Genomic DNA, 19572 nt, shown 5'->3' on the forward strand with positions numbered 1-19572 from the left:
GCCAAAAAAAAAAAAAAAAAAAAAAAAAAGAAGTGCTTAAGATTAAATAAACACCAAATGTAGTGTAAGTATAAGGTTACCCCGGGGAGGGCCGGGTGCAGTGGCTCACACCTGTAATCCTAGCACTTTGGGAGGCCGAGGTGGGTGGATCACTTGAGGTCAGGAGTTCGAGACCAGTCTGGCCAACATGGTGAAACCCTGTCTCTACTAAAAACGCAAAAATTAGCCGGGTGTGGTAGCAAGCGCCTGTAATCCCAGCTACTCGGGAGGCTGAGGCAGGAGAATCACCTGAACCTGGGAGGTGGAGGCTGCAGCGAGCCTAGATCGTGCCACTGCACTCCAGCCTGGGCAACACAGCGAGACTCCAGCTCAAAAAAAAAAAAAAAAAGGTTACCCCTGGGGAGTAGAGGGAGAATCGTGTTTGGAGAGGGCCCCAGAGGACTTCAGCTGCATTTGTAATATTTGTAGTGCTCTTTTTTTGATAATGTTTTATTTCTTAATTTGGGTGATAGTTACTGGTATTTGTATATTATTTTTGGTACCCTTTTATATGTCTGAAATGTGTTTAATTTTTTAAAGGGCCAGTGGATAGCATACGTGCTTACGTATCCATGTGAACTCTGTTTTTCATGCAGTCAGCTGAGCAAGTTGCAAGAAGTTTCTCTGAGGAACTGTGCAGTAAGTTGTGCTGGTGAAAAAGGAGGAGTTGCCGAAGCATGTCCCAGTATCCTTTTCACCGAGAGCTTGTTACTGGAATCTGACTTTGGATTTGATGCCTGTGCCAGAGACTGCTAATTGCCTACCCATTGTCCGTTATTCACAACTTCCTTCCTAATGCAGTTCAGTTTTGCTTGGTGTAGTTGGGGCCCAGATATATTATTTACCTTCCCAGACGCCTTTGCTTGCAAGTTTGCCAGCATGACTTCCCCTAGTTGAGGTGGAAGTTTCTGGACCGGGCTCCTTGAAAGGAGGCACACTTGGCAGGGTGCAGTGGCTCACGCCTGTAATCCTAGCACTTTGGGAGGCTGAGGCAGGTGGATCACAAGGTCAGGAGATCAAGACCATCCTGGCCAAGATGGTGAAACCTGTCTCTACTAAAAATACAAAAAATTGCCGGGTATGGTGGCATGTGCCTGTAGTCCCAGCCACTCAGGAGGCTGAGGCAGGAGAATTGCTTGAACCCGGTAGGCAGAGGTTGCAGCGAGCTAAGATCGCGCCAGTGCACTCAGCCTGACGACAGAGCAAGACTTCGTCTCAAAAAAGAAAGGGGGCACACTTGGTTGGCCTCTGCCTTTTGCCTGTTGCTTTTCCCCTGCCCCCTGCCTTGAGTGGATGGAATGCCCAGGGCTTTGGCAGCTGTCTTACAAGTGTGAAGAAAGCCATCTGGTACAGATTGGGAGAGCAGAGGAGAGGGAACCTGGGCCGCTGACAGTGTACCGGGAACCCAAGATGAATCTGCTTCAGCCCTGGTCTGTTTTCTCATGCATTTCTTTCTTTTTTTTTTTTTTTTTTTGAGATGGAACCTTGCTCTGTTGCCCAGGCTGGAGTGCTGTGGCGTGATCTCAGCTCACTGTAACTCCCACCTCCCAGGATCAAGCGATTCCTCTGCCCCAGCCTCCCGAGTAGCTGGGATTACAGGTGCCTGCTACCACATCTGGCTAATTTTTGTATTTTTAGTAGAGATGGGGTTTCGCCACATTGGCGAGGCTGGTCACGAACTCCTGACCTCAGGTGATTCGCCCACCTTGGCCTCCCAAAGTGCTGAGATTATAGGCATGAGCCACACACCTGGCCTCATGCAGTTATTTTTAGTGGGAAAGACTCTGGTTCTGGTTTCATGCAGCTGAATGCACTTTGTTATAATACTCCAAAAGAGGCTCTTTATGAAGTTTGGAATCTCTTTTCTCTACCTTCTCTTATTAGTGTTATTTTTGTCATATATTGCTTTTTTGCCCATAAGCAAAAATGTTGGAGTTAAAAGAAAATTTCGAGGATGGGCATGGTGGCTCATGCCGATAATCTCAACACTTTGGGAGGCTGAGACTGGAGGACTGCTTGAGGCCAGGAGTTTGAGACCAGCCTTGGGAACATTACGAGACCTTGTCTCTATAAAAAATTAAACAAGACAAACAAAACAGGGTGTAGTGGCATGTGCCTGTCATCTCAGCTACTCAGGAGGCTGAGGTGGCAGGACTGCTTGAGCTCAGGAGTTCAAGGCTGTGATGAGCCTGTCATGCACTGTACTTCAGCCTAGATGACAGCTAGACCCTGTTTCTATTAGGAAGTTTCCCGGCTGGGTGCGGTGGCTCACGCCTGTAATCCCAGCACTTTGGGAGGCCAAGAGGGGTGGATCACGAGGTCAGGAGATCGAGACCATCCTGGCTAACACAGTGAAACCCCGTCTCTACGAAAAATACAAAAAAATTAGCCAGGCATTGTGGCGGGTGCCTGTAGTCACAGCTACTTGGGAGGCTGAGGCAGGAGAATGGCTTGAACCTGGGAGGCGGAGCTTGCAGTGAGCCGAGATCACGCCACTACAGTCCAGCCTGGATGACAGATCGAGACTCCGTCTCAAAAAAAAAAAAAAAAAAAAGAAATTTCCCACGGAGGCTAGGTGCAGTGGCTCATACCTGTAATCCCAGCACTTTGGGAGGCTGAGGTGGGCGGATCACCTGAGGTCAGGAGTTTGAGACCAACCTGGCCAACATGGTGAAACCCCATCTCTACTAAAAATACAAAAATTAGCCAGGCATGGTGGTGCATGCCTGTAATCCCAGCTACTTGGGAGGCTGAGGCAGGGAGAATCGCTTGAACCCAGGAGGCGGAGGTGGCAGTGAGCTGAGGTCATGCCATTGTACTCCAGCCTGGGTAACAGAGCGAGACTGTGTCTCAACAAAAAGAAGAATTTCCCATGGAAACCAAATAGACTTTCTCTAACTTTAAAAAGTCTTTCCTCAATTCATTAAGTCTATTTGATCTGTACATAATAACTTTTGCAAAAAGTATCAGTTTTGATCAGTTTTTTTCTGAGTGCAGAGATGCCAGGTGAAGTAGCTCTCTTTGGCAAAATGCCCAGATGGTGCAATGAAGGAAATTAGATCAGAACTCTCTCCATCTGCGTGTCTGCGGTTTCAGTTCCCTTGGGGGAAACAGCCTGGGGGTCCGTTGGGACCTATGGTAGCTGCAACATCCACTCTGTGCCCCTGAGCAGCCGCCTCCGTTGCCCCCAGTGTGCTGCAAATATGCGGTCATTTTCAGAGCTAAGCAGCTGGAGTCAGGGGAATGGAGTGGATGCAGAAAAGAGTTTGCTAAGGAGCCAGTGCCACAGAAGTGTCAGAGCATTCTGCATTCTGCCTGGTCTATTCCTAAACTATTTCAGAAGATTGGTCATCAGGCCGTGTGCAGTAGCTCATGCCTGTAATCCCAGCACTTTGGGAGGCCAAGGCGGATGGAATCTGAGGTCAGGAGTTCAAGACCAGCCTGGCCAACATGGTAAAACCCTGTCTGTACTAAAAATACAAAAATAAACCGGGTATGGTTACAGGTGCCTGTAATCCCAGCTACTCAGGAGGAGGCTGAGGCAGGAGAATCACTTGAACCCGGGAGGCAGAGATTGCAGTGAGCCGAGATCATACCACTGTACTCTAGCCTGGGTGACAGAGCGGGACTCCATCTCAAAAAAAAATAAAATAAAAGGAGGGTGGGGGACCAGGTGTGGTGGCTCATGCCTGTAATTCCAGCACTTTGGGAGGCCAAGGCGGGTGGATCACCTAAGGTCAGGAGTTAGAGAACAGCCTGATCAATGTGGTGAAACCCCATCTCTACTAAAAGTACAAAAATTAGCCGGGCATGGTGGTGCATGCCTGTTATCCCAGCTACTTGGGAAGGTGAGGCAGGAGAATCGCTTGAACCTGGGAGGCGGAGGTTGCAGTGAGCCGAGATCGCGCCATTGCACTCTAGCCTGGGTGACAAGAGCAAGACTCCGTCTCAAAAAAAAGAACAGATGTGGCAGTAGATGGGTTTGGGAGTGCTGGCCGTTGGGTTGCTCAGAGCTGTCAGCAGTGTCCTGGAGAATCAGCATGTTGTTTGTTCATACTGCACTTTTCTGGAGAAAAATGTCCCCCAGGGCACGAAGAAATGAGGTTTCACGAGATCATCCAGTCACGGTTGGTGTTTGCAGATACAGTGATGAATGTCTTGCAGGTCCCAATTGAATTCTCGCCAGAAGTTGAAGTATTGCTTTGGGTGCTTAATCCAGTCATCCTGTTTTGAGTTGGTCTGTCTTTGAGGTTATTTACTCGACCAGAACTCAAGGCAGTGGGAGCGCTGCAGACCTGGGTATGTCAAATCTCAGGGCACTTCCAGGGGAGGGGATGAGCCGCCTCCTCCCTCATGACCTGCGGAGGAGAATCTGTGCCCGGAGGCCTGACCTGTGCGTTCACGGGGGCTCCTTGAACGGTGTGTGTGGGAGGGGCAACCACATATTGAGAGCTGTTGTTCGTAGCTGATTTCAGGATGTAGGTGGTCTGTATGCTCTGTACAGACCTTAGAGGCAATTACAACTCTAGGCTACATAATGGGAAACAGCGTGATTGGACTTAAACCCTTCCTCAGCAGCCTAACAGCCGATTTAGCAGGGTTAATGGAAACACAGGGTGGCCAAAGTGTCACCCAGAGGCCTGGAAAGCACCCCTTGCATGAGCCTGCGTGAGGCGGTGTCAGGAAGCTAGGGCAGCCAAGGGGAGGCTGAGGAGGAGCAGCGGAGGAACAGTTTACAGAAGCCATCATGCAGGTGTGTCCCCAAGGGTGGAGGAGGGGCCTGAGGGGACCTGGAGGGTGTTTGCCGGGTCTGGAATTTTCAGCAGCCTGACTCTTTTGCCTTCCATTTGATGCGACGGCCACAGCAAAATCAAGGCTATCCTGTAGGTACTCATACTACCAGTTGAAATGCAACTGTTTACGAGGGTAGACCCCATTGTTAGCTCTTGGACTGTAATAGTCCAGGCAGCTGGCAGGATTTGGGCATGGATAGCTGGCGACCGGGTTTGGAGTCATCCCTTTCTTCGCATCTTCTCTGCCATCCTTCCCTTGTTCCTGACCTTCTTGCAGAGCTTCCTAATTGGTTCCTGCCTAAAATTATTTCCTTTCTAACCAATGCTTTGGAGTGATGCCGCTGTTTTTGTAAAGAAACTTTCTCCACGTTTTATGTACGTTTGATGACCCCTGTTGCATTAAGGGGTGCAATGAAATGGGTTTTGAATGGAGGCTGACTTGGGTGTAATTTCCCGCTTGTTCATTTGCACACAATGACACAGCTCTCTGACTGCTGTGCCGCTGTTTTTTCTACTGTGAAAAAGGAAAACAACCCAGAAATCAGCATAGCGCCTGGGTCTGGTTGGCAGTGGCGGCAGCAGTGAGGGCGGTGGCTGTCCCTGCTGCTGCTGTTATTACTGGATCTTAGAGCTCTTTTTTTTTTTTTTTGAGATGGAGTCTCACTCTTTCACCCAGGCTGGAGTGCAGCGGCGTGATCTCGGCTCACCGCAACCTTCTGGTACTCAGGTTCAAGCGATTCTCCTGCCTCAGCCGCCTGTGTAGCTGGGACCACAGGTGCGTGCCACCACCCTTGGCTGATTTTTGTGGTTTTTTTTTTTCTTTTTTTGAGATAGAGTTTTGCTCTTATTGCCCAGGCTGGAATGCGATGGCACGATCTTGGCTCACCACTACCTCCGCCTCCTGGGTTCAAACGATTCTCCTGCCTCAGCTTCCCGAGTAACTGGGATTACAGACATGCGCCACCACGCCCGGCTAATTTTATATTTTTAGTAGAGACGGGGTTTCTCCGTGTTGGTCAGGCTGGTCTCGAACTCCCAACCTCAGGTGATCCACCCGCCTCGGCCTCCCAAAGTGCTGGGATTACAGGCATGAGTCACAGTTCCCGGCCTGATTTTTGTAGCTTTAGTAGAGACAGGGTTTCACCATGTTGGCCAGGCTGGTCTCGAACTCCTGACCTCAGGTGATCTGCCCACTTTGGCCTCTCAGAGTGCTGGGATTACAGGCGTGAGCCACCGCGCCTGGCCTGGATCTTAGAGCTCTTCTTCTGTCACTGGCCAGTCCTCGTCAGTCACTTCTATGGGACCTTTCTCTGGTTGCAGGGTGTTGGGTGTACCCTGAGGCTCAGATATGGGAGCTCCTGGCTTCTTGAGAGACCTTCTGGGGTGTGGCTGGCACTCCTCCACGGCCTGCCCTCTTGGACATCTGTCTCTCCAGCCGCTGCTTTGATACCTCTGTCTGGATGTCTCATAGCCATCATAGATTTAGCATGTCCCAAACTAAGACCCCTCACGCCTGCCCATCCTATAGTCTTCCCCTCTTAGTAAATGACAGTTCCAGTTGCACAGGCCACAGATCTTGGAGTTGTCCTTGACACTCCCTGTCTCCCATGCCTCACACCTAAATCCACTGGCAATCCTGTGAGCCCCAGTCCAGAGTCAGACGCCCCCTCTGCCGTGGTCTGCCCTCTCATGCTGCTGCTCTGCTCTGGCCTCCGGGAGACTCCCAGCCCTCCTTTGTTTCCTGCAATCGTGCTCAACCCAGCAGCACAGTGACTTTTCCTTTTTTTTTTTTGGACATAGTATAGATCAAAGTCAAAGCAGAGTGATTTTTAAAAGACCCAGGTCATCTGTCGCTGTTCCAAAGCCTCCAGTATCTCCCATTTCAAGCAAAGACTAGCAAAGACTGAAGTGGCCTGCAAGGCCTTTGTGATGTGTGGCCTGGCCCCTTGTCCCTTGTGACCTTGTTTCTAGTACCCCCAAGCCCATCTGCTCCAGTCACACAGGCGCCGGCCGTCCCGGTCATAGGCTGAGCTCGTTCCCATCCCAGGGCCTTTGCTCTTGTCACTCCTCTGCCGCGTGCTCCTCTCCCAGATGGCGTCCCCCCATTTCCCTCAGCTCTCTGCTCAGATGCCCTCTTGTTGGAGGAGGTGGTCTTCCCTGAGCACTGCATATAAAACAGCCACACACCTTTCCTGTGTGCTCTGCTCTGTCCCTGAGCACAGACAGGCCTGCCTGTGACACACTGTAGAGGCCCCTGTGTCACGATCATCTCTCCCTGATGAGACTCTGCTTTGCCACTGTGATGCTCCTGGCCCTAAATAATTACTTGCAGAATAGACCAGTACACTGAATAATTTCCACACATACACATATTAGATGAGAGTGTAGGCTCCTCCGCTAGCTGACCCGGTCCTGCTGCAAGCTCCTTTTTCTCTGCGGGGACCTGGCTAAGCTGTGCCCCTTCCTGATGGTGCTGCACCTGCACCTAGCCCCTCACCTGCATGTGCTGCCCATCAGCTTTGCTTTTCCAGTGTTATCCTCTCTGAACCCCTGTATCAGGGGCAGTTGGAGTGATACTGTTATAACTGCTTCCAGGCTACGGGACACCCTCTCAATTCCTAAGTCATGCACTTTTGAACATGTGTCCCAAGTTGACCCCTCTTATCTCCCCTGCAGATGCTATTTATCTGGAGATTCCTATGGTAATGGTGCCCCATAGAAGGTCATGTGCTGGGGTGAGGCTTGTGTGTATACCTTAGGTGCTTAAGAAATCAAAGTTACCCTCACCGCTTTTCCCCTCTCCTTTTGTTGGATAGTGCTAGGATGGTTTAATGTTATGACATTTGGTTCTTTTTCATTTGATTGTAGATGTTTGTCTCAAGTTTTGAGTATATAACAATGAACTTTTAATTTATTTTTAGTTTTTTGAGACAGTCTCACTCCGTCATCCAGGCTGGAGTGCAGTGGTGCAATCTCCACTCCCTGCAACCTCCGCCTCCCCGGCTCTAGAGATTCTCGTGCCTCAACCTCCTGAGTAGCTGGAATTACAAGCACATGCCACCACACCTGGTTAATTTCTGTATTTTTAGTAGAGACAGGGTTTTGCCATGTGGGCCAGGCTGGTCTTGAACTCCTGACCTCAAGTGATCCCCCGACCTTGGCATCCCAAAGTGCTGGGATTACAGGCGTGAGCCATCGCGCCTGGCCGGATAATGAACTTTTTAGTTTCTCAGTGAAGTTTTGGATAACTTAAAAGTATTATGGCCGGGCGCGGTGGCTCAAGCCTGTAATCCCAGCACTTTGGGAGGCCGAGACGGGCGGATCATGAGGTCAGGAGATCGAGACCATCCTGGCTAACACAGTGAAACCCCGTCTCTACTAAAAAATATACAAAAAACTAGCCGGGCGAGGTGGCGAGCTCCTGTAGTCCCAGCTACTCGGGAGGCTGAGGCAGGAGAATGGCGTAAACCCGGGAGGCGGAGCTTGCAATGAGCCGAGATCCGGCCACTGCACTCTAGCCTGGGTGACAGAGCGAGACTCTGCCTCAAAAAAAAAAAAAAAAGTATTATGTACTCCTGAAAAAATTTCAAGTTAACTAGAGGGTATAAAATGAAAGGTTAAAGCACTCATGCTGAGGAAATAAGAGTAACTACTTTTATGTCTTTTGTGAATCTTTTGAAATTACTGTTTCTTAACATGTGCTTTTAGATATTAGAAGGGTAGATTTGTCAAAAAACCTGTTGTCATCATGGGATGAAGTGATCCACATTGCTGATCAGCTCAGACACCTGGAAGTCCTTAATCTCAGGTATGAACTCTTGGTTGCCGAATTTTCATGAACAATAAAAGTCATCTCCTTGCTCCCTCACAGCATCTCTGAGGCAGAAAGATTAAGGCTGCCACCTGATGATGCAGGAGTTAAGAAGAAATTACTCAGGCTGATAGTGAGGGTATAGAAGTCCTCAGTAAGGTTTTCCTTTTAATGAAGAGCAGCCCCAAATTATTTTCCTTTCTAACACAAGCCGCCTGTGAAATGGAGCTGCAGACATGTATTTTTGAGATGGAGTCTCACCCTTGTTGCCCAGGCTGGAGTGCAATGGTGCAATCTCGGCTCACTGCAACCTCCCCTTCCTGGGTTCAAGGGATTCTCCTACTTCACCCTCCTGAGTAGCTGGGACTATCGGTGCCCACCACCACTGCCGGCTACTTTTTGTATTTTTAGTAGAAGCAGGGTTTCGCCATGTTGGCCAGGCTGATCTTGAACTCCTGACCTCAGGTTTTCCACCTGTCTCGGCCTCCCAAAGTGCTGGAATTATAGGTGTGAGCCACCACGTCCCGCCTCTGTAAGGACACTTTAATCTTTAAGGGCACATCGATTATTATAGCCTTGCAAACAGTCACATGGGTGATTCATGAATAAGGAATGTGTTTTAACTTTTATCAGGTGGGGGATGAGTTAGATTGACATTGAACTGCAAGATCTTATTTCTTTTTAGCCTGACCATAAAGATGGAAGGTTGTGGGAGGTGATATTTAATTGTGGAGTAGGAGAGGAGAGGTGATATTATTAAAAGTGCTTGTTTATTTGAAATTTGAAACCTTCTAGCATTTAATTGCTGTAGGAATGAGTAATTTCATTGGGATACTGTTTAATTCTGTTTTGATAAGGATTTTTCGTTAATCTAACTATTTTACTAATGTCACAGTTTTCCAGGCCTTCCTGAGTATTTGATTTATTTTAATCTCAGAACCTAACTTTCCAAGGGTTTAGCCAGGCTTCCTCCTTTTTTTTTTTTTTTTTTTTTTTTTTGTTGCCCAGGCTGGAGTGCAGTGGTAGGATCTCGGCTCACTGCACCCTTCGCCTCCCAGGTTCAAGTGATTCTCCTTCCTCAGCCTCCCAAGTAGCTGGGACTAGAGGCACCTGCCACCATGCCCGGCTAATTTTTGTATTTTTAGTAGAGACAGGGTTTCATCATGTTGACCAGGCTAGTCTTGAACTCCTGACCTCAGGTGATCCATCTGCCTTGGCCTCCCAAAGTGCTGGGATTATAGGCGTGAGCTTCCATGCCTGGCACAGGTTTCCCCTTTCATTCTTAAACCATTTTTGCATAGACAGGTGAGTGTACAGTATAGCAGGTAGGCCTGAATGAATTGTGCTCCCAAATAGAGCAAATAGGGGTAACTCAACCCATGGTGTCTCATCTTCGGAAATATGGGCTTGTGTTTTTTAATATATCTTCTTTCAAAGTGACTGTCAGGATTGAATAGAGTTTTGAGAAAGAATTTAAGGGACAATAATTTCATCCATCCTCCTAGCCATAATTTCATCCATCCTCCTAGCCAAAGGGCAGACTCTATGTTTAGAGAAGCAAAATGCTAGCCCACGATTCAGTGTATCAGTAAGACTGGAGAACGGGACTTTGCTTTGCACTATCCAGAGCCATGTCTTGTGAAGCTGGAAGCTCACCTTGCAAACGCCTGAGTTTCGGGTTTAAGAAGCCTGCAGCCGCATACGGCTGCCCTAATCCTGTGAAAGCATCTTCACACAGCTGATCCCAAAAAGTTGTAAATTGTAAATGTTAAAAATTAGGTAGTCTTGATTCACTTGAATCATTAAAAAAGTGATTTCCATTTTAAGATTGAAACAAATCAAACCCCTTAGATTAAAACCCAAGTTGTTGCTTTCAACGACTATTTCAGTTGGGTTTACTGTATAGAAATAAGTATATTGTATCTTCTTTTTCTACACAGTGAAAATAAACTAAAATTTCCCTCCGGTTCAGCATTAACTGGAACGTTTTCTGCACTGAAGGTTTTAGTCCTCAATCAAACAGGAATAACGTGGGCTGAGGTAATCATATTTCTTTGGTTTATTACACATTAATAAGCAATTTAAAATGTTTGATTTAGTAGGGAATTGAAGTATAACTGTGGCTTCGTTTAAATCATCCCAATATCTATTAATAGATAACAAGATTCTTTAAAGTGCCTTGTAAAAACGAGTTAAAAGCGCATCGTAGTTGAGTTTTGCATCTAGGAATCCGTGTCCTCTCTCAGCTCACTTGGACTTGTTCTGGGGCCTTTATAAACAGTGGCGCTCCGTTGCGGTATGCACCGAGGATGTGCTGAGCGTCGTGTTAGCTATTGATAGCTCCCTGAGTTTTCCTGTAAGTTTTTTTTAGAACAGAAGCCAAGCAGCAGAAAGGTCCTCACATCCTTTTCTTGTTAGAAGTTCGGCTTTTGGAAGCCGCTGTTCATTTTATACAGCTGGGCTCAAAAGTAGACTTGTGGGTCCTCGGCACAGCAGCGTTTGGGACTTATGTCTGGCAGTACAACTTCCTCTGAGGTGTGCTGACTTCACACACCCAGAGCATGCCACTGTCTGTTTTTTTTTTTTTTTTTTTTTTTTTTGAGACGGAGTTTTGCTCTTGTTGCTCAGGCTGGAGTGCAGTGGCGCGATCTCGGCTCACTGCAACCTCCACCACCCAGGTTCAAGTGATTCTCCCGCCTCAAGCCTCCCGAGTAGCTGGGATGACAGGCATGCGCCACCAGGCCCATCTAATTTTGTATTTTTAGTAGAGACTGGGTTTCTCCATGTTGGTCAGGTTGGTCTCGAACTCCTGACCTCAGGTGATCTGCCCACCTCGGCCTCCCAAAGGGCTGTGATTACAGGCCAGAGCCACCGTGCCCAGCCCACTTTCATTTTTATTCATTTATTTTTCTTGAAACAGAGTCTTCGCTCTGTTGCCCAAGCTGGAGTGCAGTGGCGCAATCTCGGTTCACTGCAACCTCCGCCTCCCGGGTTCAAGCGATTCTCCTGCCTCAGCCTCCCAAGTAGCTGGGATTACAGGCGCCTGCCACCATGCCCAGCTTATTTTTGTATTTTTAGTAGGGACGGGGTTTCACCATGTTGGCCAGGATGGTCTTGAACTCCTGACCTAAAATGATCTGTCCGCCTCGGCCTCCCAAAGTGCTGGGATTACAGGAGTGAGCCTCCGCACCCAGTTCGGGCATTCCACTTTCAAACCAAGGGTGTAGAAATACATTCCCAGCTATGTTCACCCAGGAAGTGCCACAGAGGCTGCTCAGTGAGAGACAGGTGGGTCCCTTGTGCCCTTAATATGCCCACAGAGCCTCTTTCCTAGGGCCCCTCCTCTGTGAGGCGCTTACTCCCTCTCCAGTGTAGATGCAGCTGGAAGACAAGAAGGGGCCACGCACTGGGGCTGACACCTGCAGTCCCAGCACTTTGGGAGGCTAAGGTGGGAGGATCACTTGAGCCCAGGAGTTTGAGGCTGCCGTGAGCTAGGACTGCACCTTTGCACTCCATCCTGGGCGACAGAGCAAGACCCACCTCACCCTCCAAATAAACTAGGAAGGGCACACAGAAATTCAGGTGGTAGAGATGACAGTAAAGTTCCAGTGAGAAAATTTAGAAATAGTTGGTGAGGCTGGGCATGGGGGCTCTCACCTGTAATTCCAGCCAGCACTTTGGGAGGCCCAGGCAGGAGAACTGCTTGAGGCCAGGAGTTCAAGACCCACCTAGGCAACATTGAGAGATCCTGTAGATGCTATATATATTATTATATATAATTATGTAATAATTATATATAATTATATAATATATAATAATTTTTTGTAAAAAATTTTTTGTAAAAGTTTTTTTTTTGTAAAAAAAAATTAGGCTCATGTGCAGTGTGGTAGCAGCAGGCACAGTCTTGACATGCAGAAAGATGCCAGCAAGTTCGTGGACCTGTGCATGCGGCAGAAATGTTCCACCAGCAACTGCGTCATCAGTGCCAAGGACCATATATCCATGTGGATGAACGTGGCCAAGGCCAACAAGGTCACGGGCAGGTTTAACAGCTAGTTTAAAACCTGTGCTATCTGCAGGACAGTTTGCAGGATGGATGAGTCAGATGATTCCATTCTCTGGCCATGGCCAAGGGCGTTATCTCAACTATTTTGTTTTTGAGATGGAGTCTTGCTCTGTTGCCCAGGCTGGAGTGCAGTGGTGTGATATTGACTCACTGCAACCTCCGCCTCCTGGGCAAAACGATTCTCCTGCCTCAGCCTCCCAATTAGCTGGGATCACAGACATGCACCACTATGCGTGGCTAATTTTTTGTATTTTTAGTCGAGATGGGTTTTCGCCATGTTGTCCAGGCTGGTCTCAAACTCCCGACCTCAAGCAGTCTGCCCGCCTCAGCCTCCCAAAGTGCTGGGATTACAGGTGTGTGCCACCATACCCGGCCATTTTTGTATTTTTAGTAGTAATGGGCTTTCATCCTGTTGGGCAGGCTGGTCTCCACCTCCTGACCTCAAGTGATCCACCTGCCTCGGCCTCCCAAAGTGCTGGGATTACAGGCATGAGCCACTGTGCCTGACCTCAAAGAACTTTTGACTGGAGAGAATCATGGATGTAGGATATTTGTTGTAAATATATTATGAAAACTTAAAAAAATGTATAATTAAAAAATAATGAAAGAAGAAATAACTGTTGAGAAATTTATGAAAGGATATGAAAAATTAGCATATCCTTTACAAACCCAGATTGGCATTTAGAATTGAGGAAAGGTGTTTAACATCAATTTACTTCTTTTGGTTAAGCAAATTCTATCAAATACTAATACATGCAGTTAGTATCTCCTGTTCCACCTCGTAGCTGCCTTACCTAAACCATGCATTGACACCTACCTCCGAGGCCTCAGAGTGCCCACAGTATGTGCTCCCACAGCATTAAAATGCACTCCTTTAACATTTTATTTATCACCCCCCACCACCATTCCAGGCCTGAAACAGTCTTATGAACTGTCGGTGAGGCACTTGTTTGCTGAAACAGTAACTGAGCTGAATCCTTGTGGTGGTTCCTGTGAACACCCGGGAAGAAACAGCCAACAGAGGCCACCTGAGCCTGAGCCGAGTTTCTCTTCCAGGTGCTGTGGTGTGCCGCGTGGTGCCCGGGCCTGGAGGAACTCTACCTGGAGTCTAACAATATTGTCATTTCCGAAAGGTAACTAGGGCTTACTTAAATGCATCTATCCCCATTAGTCATCATTCTGAGTAAACAAATGGTCTCAATTATATCTCACCTTAATTTTTAGAAGGATTTGTAAACAAGAATTAGGAAAAATGCTTATTATTCATTGCCTTCGCAAATTAGAATTTGACTAATTGGTTCTAATCAAAGGAAACTCGTCAGAATTAAGTATTTGTGAAGACATGAGTTATCTTAGTTTTGCATCAGTGTATTAACTTGCTGCTTGCTGTTTCTTTTTTTTTTTTTTTTTTGAGACGGAGTCTCTGTCGCCCAGGCTGGAGTACAGTGGTGATCACGGCTCACTGTAACCTCCGCCTCCTGAGTTCAAGCGATTCTTCTGCCCCAGCCTCCCGAGTAGCTGGGATTATAGGCGCCTGCCACCACGCCTGGCTAATTTTCTTTATTTTTAGTAGACACGGGGTTTCACCATCTTGGCCAGGCTGGTCTTGAACCCCTGACCTCGTGAGCCACTGTGCCCAGCCAATTTGCTATTTCTAAATGGAAGTTCTGTAGGATATGCTGTAAGGATTAAATAATGTATTTTTCATTAGCATCATCTGTTTCAGGTCATTGTACCAAAGTACATGTAAAACCTTGTTCTCTGAAATATATTGTTGCCTCATCTCCCTTTTTTTTTATTAATAATATTAAATTACTATGTAAAATTAACCTAATTGTGGGAGAAAATTTACAACAGATTCTGAATTAAAGGATTCAGAATCTTAAAGATTTTCGTGTACAGAAGGGTTTCATTATGTAGGCAAATGCAGGTTTTTTTTTTTTTTTGCGCGATAGAGTTTCATTCTTGTTGCCCAGCTAGAGTGCAGTGGCGCCATCTCGGCTCACTGCAACCTCCGCCTCCCTGGTTCAAGTGATTCTCCTGCCTCAGCCTACAGGCGTGGCCCACCATGCCTGGCTAATTTTTGTATTTTTAGTAGAGACGGGGTTTCACCATGTTGGCCAGGCTGGTCTTGAACTCCTGATCTCAGGTGATCTGCCCACCTCGGCCTGCCAAAGTGCTGGGATTACAGGCGTGAGCCACCGTGCCTGGCCTGCAGGTTTTTTAAATTAAATTTTTAAATTTTGAGATAATCATAGATTCACATCAAGTTTTATAAGAAATGATACACAGATATCACTTGTACCCATGACCCGGGTTCCCCCATTGGTAACAAGTTGCAAAACTATGAAATAGGATCACAGGCTAGGTGGGACATTGACACTGGCAGGAATTTGTGCATTGCCAAACCCCTCAGGTTGCCCTTTTATAGTCATATCCACTTGCTTTTTACCCCCAACCCTCCATCGCATCAAATGCAGGCATTTTAAGGCTGTATCTTTGAAAACAAAAGAGAAATTCACGGTGAAAAAATTTTATTTTCCATACAGGCCAACAGATGTTCTCCAGACAGTCAAGTTATTAGACCTTTCCTCTAATCAATTAATTGATGAAAATCAGCTGTATCTGATAGCCCACCTGCCCAGGTAATTTGCCTCTAAATGCCTGATACAATAGTGTTCAGTCAATTCTTAGTGAAGCAATTTTTATATACTATGTATGCTTTCTCAGTAGAAACGTGGTAACAATGATGGAATTTCTAAATTGAGTGATTCCCTTTGGAAAATTTTCATTTGAATTCATTTAGAAAATGTACTTGTGAACGCTGTATAATGTGGACTATGTCTGTACCAGATAATTGGAAGAATGAATAGTTTGACCCTGGCGATAATGCCGATAGTCTTAGAAAATGTACTTGTGAACGCTGTATAATGTGGACTATGTCTGTACCAGATAATTGGAAGAATGAATAGTTTGACCCTGGCGATAATGCCGATAGTCTTCACTCGTTAAACTCCGGGCAGTAGACCGTGTCTCTTTCCTCTGAGATGCGTTTAGCACCTGACGTAGCAGTAGGTACTCAAGAACCATTAGGTGACTATAGCGTCATTAGAATATAGGATAAAGAGTTCACTTTGCATGTCCTAAGTTGGACTTCATGGTTTCTAAGTATTTTACGTGGGATTAAAAACCTAGGGTGTAGAAAAAAATTTACAAACCGAGTCTGGTTGATACCCCATAGCATTTTAGATTGTTCTGTGTAATCAAATTTTACATTTTGAATTTCAGGTTAGAACAATTAATCCTCTCTGACGTTGGAATCTCTTCTATACATTTTCCGGATGCTGGAATTGGTATATAAGATTAGTAAAGTTCCATCCTGCCCCCCCATACTATAGCTACTTCTTTCACTTCTACTGTGTAACTTCATTCCTCTTTTTATAGGGTGCAAAACCTCCATGTTCCCGTCCTTGCAGTACCTTGTAGTAAATGACAATCAGATATCACAAGTAAGAGCTGCTTCGGCGTATGCCCAGCACACTGTTGCCTCTTTCCATTGTCATGGCAGAGTTCGGAGGTTCCTTCTACCGAAAAGTAAAAAAAAAAAACCTAAATCAAAAGAGAAATGCCTCCTCAGCATGGAACTCCTCATATGAAGCCAAAAATATTAAGAAAGAAATTAGTTCACTTCACACCTAAGTGGACTTCACACTCAAATGGCACATTAATAGAGTAAAAGTGGCTGGGCGTGGTGGCTCACGCCTATATTCCCAGCACTTTGGGAGGCCGAGGCGGGCGGATCCCCTGAGGTTGGGAGTTCGAGACCAGCCTGACCAACATGGTGAAACTCCATCTCTACTAAAAAAAAAAAAAAAAAAAAAAAAAAAATAGCTGGGCATGGCGGCACATGCCTGTAATCCCAGCTACTTGGGAGGCTGAGGCAGGAGAATCGCCTGAACTCGGAGGCAGAGGCTGCGATAAGCCAAGATTGCACCATTGCACTCCAGCTTGGGAAACGAGCGAAACTCCGTCTCAAAAAAAAGAGTGAAAGTATGTGGTCTTTCTAGAGGGGGTTGCTTGGTGCATGATGAAATTCCCTGCCTCAGATTAGAAGTAGGGACTGGCTTTCCTGTCGCTGGTTCAAACTTCTGCAAAAGTAGCAGGAAACATACTGCTTTTCATTTATTTCCTTTTGCTGTGTTTCAGTGGTCATTTTTCAATGAGCTAGACAAGTTACCAAGTCTACGGGCTTTGTCCTGCCTAAGAAACCCCCTGACCAAGGAGGACAAAGAAGCAAACATGACGCGGCAGCTCATTATTGCCAGCATTGGCCAGCTGAAGACCCTGAACAAATGTGAGGTGAGCACTGGCGTCGTGACTAGCTATTTTTTAGACTAGAAAATAAATGATTTTAGGCCACGCGCCATGGCTCATGCCTGTAATCCCAGCACTTTGGGAGGCTGAGGCAGGCTGATCATTGGAGTCCAGGAGTTCGAGACCAGCCTGAGCAACCTGGTGAAACCCCATCTCAACAAAAAATACAAAAATTCGCTGCGTGGTGTTACACGCCTGTAAGTGCCTGTAGTCCCAGCTGCTCAGGAGGCTGGGGTGGAAGAATCACCTGAGCCCGGGAGGCCAAGGCTGCAGTGAGCCATGAACATGCCACTGCACTCCAGCCTGGGCAATGGAGTGAGACCCTGTCTTAATTTTAAAAAAAAAGTAAAAAGAAATTGGTTTTGAATATTGTAAAGGAGGTGAGATGTAGCTTTCCTCGGAATGGTAAAAGATTAGCCTTGTGCAGTTTCATAATAACAGTTCTTTTCCAGCTCCTCAGGAGAGAGCAGCGACAGCAGTGCGCTGTCGTTTGAGGAATCCCAGGCAGCTTCTCCATGTTTTCAGGGAATGTAGGCAGAAAGAACCGAACCACAGAGCTGCTTTCTCTTCTCCTTCTCAGCTACTCTTCCCCATAAAAGTGGGAAGCCCATGCCTTGTCCTTGCCAGCACTTTTGTGCATTCACTAGGAGTCGGTCAGCTCCACCAGGGCAGGCGCCTCCAGGCAGACCTCGAGGAGGTGACCCAAGGTACCTGGCATAGTCCTGAAACTGGCCTACGTGCAAGTACTCTCATGAATTAAAAGCGTAGGCCAGGCATGGTGGCTCAGGCCTGTAATCCCAGCACTTTGGGAGGCCATGGTTGGTGGATCACGAGATCAGGAGACCGAGACCATCTGGCTAACACGGTGAAACCCCGTCTCTACTAAAAATACAAAAAAATTAGCTGGGCATAGTGGCATGCACCGGTAATCCCAGCTACTCCAGAGGCTGAGGCAGGAGAATCACGTGAACCTGGGAGGCGGAAGTTGCAGTGAGCTGAGATCATACCACTGTACCGTAGCCTGGGCGACAGAGCGAGACTCCATCTCAAATTTTTAAAAAAAGTGTAAAACAAATTCTTTTTTCTTTTCTAATAAACCCCTGAGTTCTGTCAGTGTTAAAAAGAAGAGTGAAAACTATAGCTTGTCCCTCTCAATTTGATTATTCTCTGCATGTGCTGTGGAGGAAGGACAAAGTGCAAAACGCAAAGGACCTGTTAGAAAAAGTCTTTCTAACAGATTTGTTTTTATGTCACACCAACATAGATTCTCCCCAAGGAGAGGCGGACAGCTGAGCTTGACTATCGAAAAGCTTTTGGAAATGAGTGGAAACAGGCTGGTGGACATCAGGATCCGGACAAAAACAGACTCAGCGAAGAATTCCTGAGAGCCCATCCTAGATACCAGTTCCTCTGCCTGAGTACGTGCGTATACGCTGGTGGCCTGCAGGTGGCGGATTTCCCGCTGGAACAGAGTGTTCCCTTGGGTATCAAAAGAGGTTCTCAGTGTTGCTTTTGCCCTTCCTTTCCTGGGCTTTTTCTGTTCATCTGAATGGACTATAGGTACTTTCCTGGGGCGAGGGCAGCAGGGCAAGAGCAGTGTCTCTCAGCAGGAGGAACCTGGGAGACTGTGTATGTTCCTGAAACGGAGAGAGTTGCATTTGGGGAAGGGAACGCAATTTTTTTATTTTTAAGAGATGGAGTCTTGCTCTGTCGCCCAGGCGGAGTGATCTCACTGCAACCTCTGCCTCCCGGGTTCAAGTTATTCTCCTGTCTTAGCCTCCCGCGTAGCTGGGATTAGAGGCGCCCGCCACCACGCCCAGCTAATTTTTGTATTGTTAGTAGAGATGGGGTTTCACCATATTGGCCAGGCTGGTCTCGAACTCCTGACCTCAAGTGATCCACCCACCTCAGCTTCTCCAAGTGCTGGGATTATAGGTGTGAGACACCATGCCCGGCAGGAAAGCACTTCTTTTTCTTTTTTTTTTCTTTTCTTGAGACAGGGTCTTGCTCTGTCACCCAGGCTGGAATGCAGTGGCACAATCTCTGCTCATTGCAACCTCCACCTCCTGGGTTCAAGTGATTCTCCTGCCTCAGCTTCCAGAGTAGCTGGGACTACAGGTGCGCACCACTATGCCTAATTTTTGTATATATTTTTTTGAGACGGAGTTTCGCTCTGTTGCCCAGGCTGGAGTGCAGTGGTGCAGTATTGGCTCACTGCAACCTCGGCCTCCCAGGTTCAAGCAATTATCCTGCCTCAGCCTCCTGAGAAGCTGGGATTACAGGCATGCGCTACCATGCCTGGCTAATTTTTTTTTGTATTTTTAGTAGAGATGGGTCTTCATCATGCTAGCCAGGCTGGCCTTGAACTCCTGGCTTTGTGATCTGCCTGCCTCAGCCTCCCAAAGTGCTGGGATTACAGGCATGAGCCACCACGCCCGGCCGGGAAAGCACTTCTTCTTTTTTTTTTTTTGAGACGGAGGCTCGCTCTG

The 19572-nt window shown here is 47.1% G+C and overlaps 1 protein-coding gene across 3 annotated transcripts in view; it reads left to right on the plus strand.

The window, feature by feature from the left end:
- Nucleotides 1-19572, plus strand: part of TBCE (tubulin folding cofactor E) — an 81485-nt gene that overhangs the window by 53024 nt on the left and 8889 nt on the right. For 2 of the 3 annotated variants that reach the window (XM_025361480.1, XM_025361469.1), the window contains exons 5-13: nucleotides 636-724; nucleotides 8541-8640; nucleotides 10584-10683; nucleotides 13766-13842; nucleotides 15259-15354; nucleotides 15998-16062; nucleotides 16154-16218; nucleotides 16916-17068; nucleotides 18348-18501. In XM_025361480.1, the coding sequence (XP_025217265.1) occupies nucleotides 636-724; nucleotides 8541-8640; nucleotides 10584-10683; nucleotides 13766-13842; nucleotides 15259-15354; nucleotides 15998-16062; nucleotides 16154-16218; nucleotides 16916-17068; nucleotides 18348-18501 (899 nt within the window). Of the gene's footprint in view, nucleotides 1-635; nucleotides 725-8540; nucleotides 8641-10583; nucleotides 10684-12513; nucleotides 12667-13765; nucleotides 13843-15258; nucleotides 15355-15997; nucleotides 16063-16153; nucleotides 16219-16915; nucleotides 17069-18347; nucleotides 18502-19572 lie in introns of all 3 variants that reach the window. The other variant, XM_025361462.1, reaches the window with a different exon arrangement.

This window comes from Theropithecus gelada, chromosome 1 (assembly GCF_003255815.1).
Source record: "Theropithecus gelada isolate Dixy chromosome 1, Tgel_1.0, whole genome shotgun sequence".
Taxonomy (NCBI): Eukaryota; Metazoa; Chordata; class Mammalia; order Primates; family Cercopithecidae; genus Theropithecus; species Theropithecus gelada.